Consider the following 9,264-nt stretch of genomic DNA (forward strand, 5'->3'; position numbering starts at 1 on the left):
TGGAACTTCTTGGACTCAAGTTATCCTCCTACCTCAGCTTCCTGAAGTGGTGAGATGACAGGTGTGAGCCACCACACCTGGCCAGAAAAGAAATATTTAACATTAGATGGTTTCCCGTAGACATACATAGAAAGCATCACATATACAAGCCTAGTAGCAGACTGTTAGAGCTGGAAAGCATTTGAGAAATTTTTTGCTTCAATCCACTTGTTTGCAAATAACGAAGAGTTGGGTGACTTAGCCAAGCACTTTAAGAAAGTTGGGACAGAGTTAGGAATAGAACAGGAGTTGTTTTCAACCTGGGCAGTTTTGCCCTCCAGGGAACAACTGGGGAGACGGGGCCCACCCTTGGAACCCCAGGGCCATAGGCCTGCCAAAATGACAAGGCACGGCCAGCTGAGAGCCTACTGCTTTGAGGGTGGGGAAGTCAGCCTCTTTTTAGGTTTCCTACAGGGGACCTAGGAGCAGCTTGGAATCGTGTTTGTCCCCGGTCCAGTTGGGATTGCTGTTCCTGCTCAGAGGTCGGGAAGTTGAGACCGAGCTGCGATCTCTAGAGGCAGAAACAGTGCAACATGTGATTTATTTCTCAGCCTCCAACACAGTTTTTCCTTCATGAAGGAATTTCCAAGTTACTCCTCCTCCAGAAATCATGTGGGCTGTGTCTCTGCTGCAGAGAGGAACAACTTGGTGTACGTGAGCTCCCCGGAGGAAGAATCAGCCGGCAAAGCCCTTACTCACTCCAGAGGCATGCGGCCCTTCACATTTGCGCCCATGCTAAAGGGGAGAACATTTTCCATTTCTCTTTTGTAAACAAACTATACTCTATTTTAAGAAGATGGAGGGAAAGAAAAACAGTTTAAGTGGCTCCTAACCAATACTTGCAAGACTAAGTTGACTGGTTTACAATTAAACTCTTTTATTCCCAATTAAAACATCTTATTTTCAAGTAGTTGCTCCCATTGCGTAATATTTGATGTCACATAGAGACTTGATGCCAAACTCTATGACATTCGTGGGCTGAAAGACAAAGAAGCATGACTGGCTTTTTCTTCACTTTGAAGACATCTGCAGTTTATTAATTCCACAAGGAAAGCTGGAGGGCCAGAGGACGTCGAGATTCTTTCACTATAAAATTCCCTTTTGAGACAGTAGTCCCTCTGTTTTAGTGTTGGTTGGAGTTCATGGGGAGACTTACTTTTCCATGAATGTATAGAGCAAAGCTTCCCCATCACTGTCACACTATAATATTCTAGCATTTTCATAACGTTAGTAATAGAAAAGAAAAAAGGCTCTTGGTTTAGTGTCACCTCCTTTAAAGGCAATTGGCTTATGGTTAGACCAAACTGTTCTTATCCTCTGTGTAAGAGGCCAAGTCATCATTTCCCAGTTTTTCACAGTATTTTGTATCAAGGCCACATCATAGAAAATAGGCCTGGCCAGGAGTGCTCTGGGAGTCACTGCAGAGCTCAGACTTATCCATGGGACATGTTTTCTTCAATTCACAATGAAAACTCCTAGAAGTTCTGTTTGAATTTTTCCTGAAGTCAACCTGTTGTAAAAATATCTTTGGGATTCAAGGCTTTCCAGGCCTTCGTCTAAACACACTATCTTTACTCCAGAAAAAAAAAATAATAATAAATCCTTTTATGTGTCCCCCCTACAAAAGCATCAGAATTTTAGGAGAAAGCAAATCTTTCTTTCCAAATAGGATATGAAACTAAAGGTTTCTAAAATAAGGAATTGAGGTTAGGCTTTATAATTGGTTTCTGTTATTTTACTCCATTCCTGGTCAGTGACCTGTTACTACCCTCTCTGGGGGAAGAGAAACTAGCAGTTATTGGTTGGGTCAGAATGGAGGTTGTAAAACCACTCAAGGCCATAAAGGGTCAGCAGACAGGCTTTGTGTTTTAGGCAAGCCTGTTTTTTCCAGTTAACCATCAGCCTCACTATTCCCTATTGTATTATGTAGCACACACTGCATTCCACATTTCTGTTATTGGCCTAACCTTCTCTCCTGACACTCTGTGTGAATTCTAGTTTGATTTATGACATTGTAAGATAATCTCTTTGAAGGCAGAAACCCTGCCTAGCATTCTGGATGGTCTAACATGGACATGTTCTAAGAGATTTTTTTTTCTCTAAATTAGAGATCAGGACTTTAAAAAAAAAAAGAGAGAGAGAAAATTTATTATTATTATTATTTGAGACAAGGTCTTGCTCGGTTGCCAATCTCAGGTGATCCACCCGCCTTAGCCTCCCAAAGTTCTGGGATTACAGGTGTGAGCCACTGTGCCCGGCCCAATATTTAGAATTTTTAACTGTTACTTACTTATATCCTGTCTACATTGGCACTGACTTACACTAGCAGATAGAATAGAAAATCAATATGCAGTAGCATATTGACGACTCACTCGGCCTCCCAAGTAGCTGAGGCTACTGGTGTGAGCCACCACACCCAGCTAATTTTTCACTTTTTGTGTGTGTGCCCAGGCTGGTCTGGAACTTCTTGGACTCAAGTTATCCTCCTACCTCAGCTTCCTGAAGTGGTGAGATGACAGGTGTGAGCCACCACACCTGGCCAGAAAAGAAATATTTAACATTAGATGGTTTCCCGTAGACATACATAGAAAGCATCACATATACAAGCCTAGTAGCAGACTGTTAGAGCTGGAAAGCATTTGAGAAATTTTTTGCTTCAATCCACTTGTTTGCAAATAACGAAGAGTTGGGTGACTTAGCCAAGCACTTTAAGAAAGTTGGGACAGAGTTAGGAATAGAACAGGAGTTGTTTTCAACCTGGGCAGTTTTGCCCTCCAGGGAACAACTGGCAATGTGCCTCGAAGTTTTCGATGATCACAAATGGTATCTAGCTGAACAGTATAGCCTCCCATAAAAAAAAAATTAATGGGTTCAAAATGTCAGTAGTGCTGAGGTCAAGACACACTGGTCCAACACCAGGCTGGCCCTCTTTCTCCTTCAGCGTAGTCCCAGCATGTTGCACTGTTTGTTCTAAGATTTATTTATTGATGACAGAGATTCAGGGCATTTTGACTTTAGCAGAAGCAAATCGGTAGATGTTCAAGTGTGCAGTGTTGCTGTCTCAGTCCTAGGGTTGGGCTATCAATTATAGAATTGCAAGGAATGAAGTCCAGTTTCTTTCCACATCTTTCATCGCATTTAGACATTTAATACCAGTTGGATGACTTTTAAACCTGAAGTTTTTACGTTTTGATTTTCTTGAAAACTCAATTAGCTGATTTCATGACTTAAAAACCATGGAAATAAATTCTCCTTAATACTCATGCTGTGTGGCTGAGAGAGATGTGAAAGAGATTTTAGGGGCTTTCACCTTGTTTGGAGGCTCATCTGTTTTGTCTGGTGAAGATGGAGTAATGGGTGTCCTCGGTATGTCACGGGAATAAATATCTAAGTAAGGAGAAAAAATATACTCCTGTAAAAAAGCCTGAAAAACATACTGATCTAAAAACATACTCTGTAAAATTCCCATCCAATCTTTTTTTCTGTTAATGTAAAACATAGTTTTATTTTAAAAATTTCCTTAAAAGATAATAGTTTTGAGAAAAAATAATAACAATAAATTATGGTTTTGTAACATGTAAACATTAAATGTATGACAGCAAAAGGAAAAACAGCAACAACAATAAAACAGGAGAAAATTCCCACCAATTCTCAGCATTGACTGGGAGAACTAATTTCTTTATTGACCAAAAAGGGCTGAAAAGTTCACTATTATCCCTCTGGAGGCAAAAATTTTCTTTTCCATTGCCAACTACGGTGGACTCTTTTTTTTTGTTTGTTTGAGACAGGGTCTTGCTCTGTCACCCAGGCTGGAGTGCAGTGGCCTGATCTTGGCTCACTGTAACCTCTGCCTCACGGGTTCAAGTGATTCTCCTACCTCAGCCTCCCAAGTAGCTGGAATTACAGGCGTGCACCACCACACCTGGCTAATTTGTTGTATTTTTAGTAGATATGGGGTTTCACCATGTTGGCCAGGCTGGTTTTGAACTCCTGGCCTCAAGTGATCCACCCACCTTGGCCTCCCCAAGTGCTAGGATTACAGGCATGAGCCACCGCACCTGACCCCAACTACAAATTCTGCTTGTGATATTAGAAGGGATGAGAGTCCATCACAGTTGTTGAGCATCTTGTGTGGTGTTCTTTACAAGAAAGTGCACTCTTCCAAGAAGACATCATGTGCAAAGCGCTCCTATCATTGGGTAAATTGGGCGAAACAGGGTGCTATAGCAATTTCCTGGTCTTGTGCAATATCCTATTCATAGAACGCAAAGACACTTATTAATATTGCCAAATCTCTGGACCTATATGGTTGAGTTACAGACCCTAGCATTAAAATCTAATCCTATTTATGAAGACTGAAGAGGACTGGGGAGAATAATACAGATACTGCTAACATCTATCACTTCAAAAATGATGTGCCCATGTTGCCATGTGGCGTCCCCGGAGCACTTCTGAGAAACAACTTTTACCTTCTGATTTTTAAAGAAACTGTATTATATTTTAAAATAAAATGAATTCTTTTTCCACAAGATGAATTTTCCTGATTATTGTGTTTGTCCAAAAGCCCAGAGTTACGTAGAAATGTTCAACTGCAGTTTCCTCACCCCAGATGTTTTGGCATAAGGAATCTCTGCTATCACTTTAAGGACCCAATGTTTAGCTTTCTATTTTTATGCTAATGATTTTCTATTCTATCTGCTAGTGTAAGTCAGTGCCAATGTAGACAGGATATAAGTAAGTAACAGTTAAAAATTCTAAATATTGGGCCGGGCACAGTGGCTCACACCTGTAATCCCAGAACTTTGGGAGGCTAAGGCGGGTGGATCACCTGAGATTGGAAGTTCTAGACCAGCCTAACCAACATGGAGAAACCCCATCTCTACTAAAAATACACAAAATGAGCCAGGTGTGGTGGCACATGCCTGTAATCCCAGCTACTCGGGAGGCTGAGGCAGGAGAATCGCTTGAACCCAGGAGGCAGAGGTTGCAGTGAGCCGAGATCACACCATTGCACTCCAGCCTGGGCAATAAGAACGAAACTCCGTCTCAGTGAAGAAAATAAATAAAGCATTCTAAATATTTCTTCTGTCCTTTATCAGGATACATACTGAAAACACGTGACTCTCTGCCTTTCTGATTGCATTTCACACAAGGAACTTCCCCGGTTTACCTACTCTCATTCATGTTTCATGTTATAACCCCAATTTACAGGCTATTTTTCACAGGTTACATTTTTATATAGACTGGGGAATGTGTGTTCTATAGGTGTTTTTGATCATGTTCCCTAACTATAAAAATGTTTTGAGTATTAATTCTCAATATATGTAGACTTACTTATTCTTTCCTTCATTCAGGAACCTGTTGTTAAGTATCTACTATGTTCTGGTACTGTGTTAGAGTAGTGAATAAAACAGGCAGCAATCCCTGCATCGAAGGGGCTTTCCTCGTGAGCAGAGACACGAGGGTACTTCTGTGCCAATATGTTAGGTACGATAGGAGATAGACAGGTAAGTGGCAGAGGCTGATATTATCCACCAAGTTCTAGGAAGAGAGAAGTACACACACTGAACGTTTGAATGCTGCACCATCATACAGAGGATAGCAAGCTAACCCTATCAGTGAACTGGCAACCTATTTACAACCCTAGAAGGTCTACTTGGGGGATTATTTTCACAGTGGGCAAAGATTTATGGGTCCTTTTACATTTCCATTACAGAGAAATGCCTTCCTCTCTCACTAAATTTTGTCCTACTTTTCTTTCTGGATTCTGGGTGGCGGGGCGCGTGGAGGGCAAGGGAGCGGGCTATATTTAGTCTTTCTTTTTTCTTTTTCTTTTTTTTGAGACAAGGTCTCACTCTGTCGCCCAGCCTGGAGTACAGTGATGCAATCATAGCTCACTGCAACCTCAACCTCCTGGGTTCAAGTGAGCCTCCCACCTTATTCTCCCATGTAGCTGGAATTACAGGCATGCATCACCACACCCAATTAATTTTTTAATTTTTTGTAGAGATGGGGTCTCATCATCTTGCCCAGGCTGGTCTCAAACTCCTGGACTCAATTGGTCCTTCCACCTCAGCCTCCCAAAGTGCTGGGATTACAGGCATGAGCCACTGTGTCTGGCCACTCTATTCAGTCTTCACCTCTTGCCCTTCTATCTCCTTCATGACTGTTGAAATTTCAGGCTGGGAGCGGTGATTCACACCTGTAATCCCAGCACTTTGGGCAGCTGAGGTGGGCAGACCACCTGAGGTCAGGAGTTCGAGACCACCATCCTGGCCAACATGGCGAAAACCCATCTCTATGAAAAATACAAAAATTAGCTGGGCGTGGCGGTGGGCGCCTACAATCCCCGCTATTTGGGAGGCTGAGGCAGGAGAATCACTTGTACCCAGTACATGGAGGCTGCAGTGAGTGGAGATCGCCCCAGGGCACTCCAGCCTGGGTGACACAGCAAGAGTCTGTCTCAAAAAAACAAAAGAAAAGAAAAGAAAAAAGAAAAAAAAAGACAGGAATTTCATAGGCACCAGAGTTTGACTCTTGTAATGGAGAAGCGATGGGAGATACATTTACTGCCAAAATGCCTGCGACACTCATAGCAAAATGGCCCACATCTCACTATAGGTGACTTTAATTATAACAGATGAAGAGGTAGGGGTTGAGAGGTCCTGAGTCAGTGGAAGCCTATCTCCTACTTAGGCTGCTATGTGCTTTCCTGTTTTCCTTGCAGATTAATTGGCACAGCGACCGTAGCCCTGAAGGACCTGACTGGTGACCAGAGCAGATCCCTGCCATACAAGCTGATCTCCCTGCTAAATGAAAGGGGGCAAGATACTGGGGTGAGTGTTTTCTCTCTCATTGAATGGCTTTGAAGTGAGATGATTGAGCAAAATTTCATTAAGAAAAAGGTCTAAAGCCGGGCGAGGTGGCTCACGCCTGCGGGTTATTATATATAACCCACATTTGTGTGGTTATGTATATTCTGTGTATCAGATACTCTTTGAAACATTCTGTAGAAGGCAGTTCATTGATATAACCTTGAAATATGAAGATGGTAATATCATAATCTTTTTTTTTTTTTTTTTTGAGATGGAGTCTCACTTTGTCACCCAGGCTGGAGTGCAATGGTGTAATCTCTGCTCACTGCAACCTCTTCCTCCTGGGTTCAAGTGATTCTCCAGCCTCAGCCTCCAAAGTAGCTGGGATTATAGGCAAGTGCCTCCATGCCCAGTTAATTTTTATATTTTTAGTAGAGATGGAGTTTCATCATATTGGTTAGGCTGGTCTCAAACTCCTGACCTCAAGTGATCCTCCCGCCTCGACCTACCAAAGTGCTGGGATTACAGGCATGAGCCACCACGCCTGGTCTCATAATCTTTATTACATTGGGTGTTGGATGTTTTCTGGTCACAGCCTCTCTCAGTAAGTACATCTTGCTGGGTGTAGTGACTCACGCCTGTAATTCCAGCACTTTGGGAGCCTGAGGCGGGCAGATCATGAGGTCAGGAGATCCAGACCATCCTGCCTAACACGGTGAAACCCCGTCTCTACTAAAAATACAAAAAATTAGTCGGGCATGGTGGCATGTGCCTGTAGTCCCAGGAAGGCTGAAGCAGGAAAATCACACGAACCCGGGAGGCCCAGGTTGTAGTGAGCCAAGATCGCGCCACTACACTCCAGCCTGGGCAACAGAGCAAGACTCCGTCTCAAAAAAAATAAAATAAAATAAAAAAATAAGTACATCTTAATATTGTCTGATGCAAGACCAGAATTCTCTTTCTCAAGTGCATGTGCTTTTAAAAAAATGACTCAAGTGTCGCAAGTCCCAGATTTCATATAATTAATAAGAAGCACTCATAAAGACACTGTCTTTGGCCCATAACTTCCAACCCCTTCATTTTTCCAATCAATTTATTTTTCTTGGGAGCCTGGGCAAAGGGAGAAAAATTCACACTAAAAGATGGAGTCCCTGTAGGCAGAGCGAGGCTTCTCAACAGCCACGTGAGAGAATGGCAGTTTTGCTGGTCTGGTCTCTAAAACTTACAGATTTGCCAAAAATCAGCATTCTAATCAAAACACACATTCAAAATGTCGGCTATCATCCGTTTACCCAAAACCTAGCTGAGAGAAATGATTCTGAGGAAAGATGGTATAAGTCAGTGATTTTTCTGCCTTTTTTTAAAGCACAGAAGAAAGCATATGTAGACCCCTAGAATGGCAGAACTGTTGTGATTCAATGGAGTGTGTTAGTCCATGAGGCTGGGAAATTTATAAAGAAAAGAGGTTTATTTGGCTCACAGTTCTGCAGGCTGTCCACGCATGGCACTGACATCTGCTTGGTTTCTGGTGAGGCCTCAGGAAGCTTTTGCTCGTGCAGGAAGGTGGAGAGGAGGCAGGCATGACACATGGTGAGAAAGGGAGCAAGAGAGAAGAGGGGGAAGGGGCCAGACCCTTTTTAATAACCAGACCTTGCAGTAACTAATAGAATGAGAACTCACTCATTACTACAAGAAAGGTACCAAGCCCTTCATGAGGGATCCACCCCCATGACCCAAACACCTCCCACCAGGGTCCACCTCCACTATGGGAGGTCACATTTCAACATGAGATTTGGAGGCAACGAACATCTAAACCATATCATCGAGTAAAGAAAATGAAGGGCCTCAAGCCCTGCCCCCTGTAATTCCTCTTACCCTTTTGGGGTTCCCTGGAGCACCTCTGGGAATCCCGAGGTCACTAGAACACAGCATGAAAACCACAGAACAAGGGGGTGGCTGTCTGTGTGTTCTTTTAGGTTTGAGAAGTTTGATTCTTAGATTAAGTTTAGCAGCTAAGCCCTTCAGTGCTCCCTGCGTTCAGCCATGAGATGCTGCTTTTATGATTCTTTGTGTGCTGTGAAACTGTGGCTGGGGGCATATTCCTTATCCTGTTCAGTGTCTTCCAGAGCAGTAGTTCCAGGTCACAGGGTGTGCCAGTCTATGGGGGAGTATTCACTGATAAATAGAGAAATAGAAAAAAATAGGGCAATGCACTGTATATGTGTGTGTTTACCAGATGTAGCAAAAGTGGCAAATGAAAATATAGGATGTGTATTTAAATTCACATAAACAGGCCAGGCAAGGTGGCTCACGCCTATAATCCCAGCACTTTGGGAGGCTGAGGCGGGCGGATCACCTGAGGTCAGGAGTTTGAGACCAGCCTGGCCAACATGGTGAAACCTTGTCTCTA

The 9,264-nt window shown here is 42.9% G+C and overlaps 1 protein-coding gene across 2 annotated transcripts in view; it reads left to right on the forward strand.

Annotated features, from left to right (window-relative positions):
* The window catches only part of MYOF (myoferlin), a 179,663-nt gene that overhangs the window by 51,155 nt on the left and 119,244 nt on the right, over positions 1-9,264 (forward strand). For both annotated transcript variants that reach the window (XM_011988472.1, XM_011988473.1), the window contains exon 4: positions 6,767-6,875. In XM_011988472.1, the coding sequence (XP_011843862.1) occupies positions 6,767-6,875 (109 nt within the window). The remainder of the gene's footprint in view (positions 1-6,766; positions 6,876-9,264) is intronic.

This window comes from Mandrillus leucophaeus, unplaced genomic scaffold (assembly GCF_000951045.1).
Source record: "Mandrillus leucophaeus isolate KB7577 unplaced genomic scaffold, Mleu.le_1.0 Scaffold331, whole genome shotgun sequence".
Taxonomy (NCBI): domain Eukaryota; kingdom Metazoa; phylum Chordata; class Mammalia; order Primates; family Cercopithecidae; genus Mandrillus; species Mandrillus leucophaeus.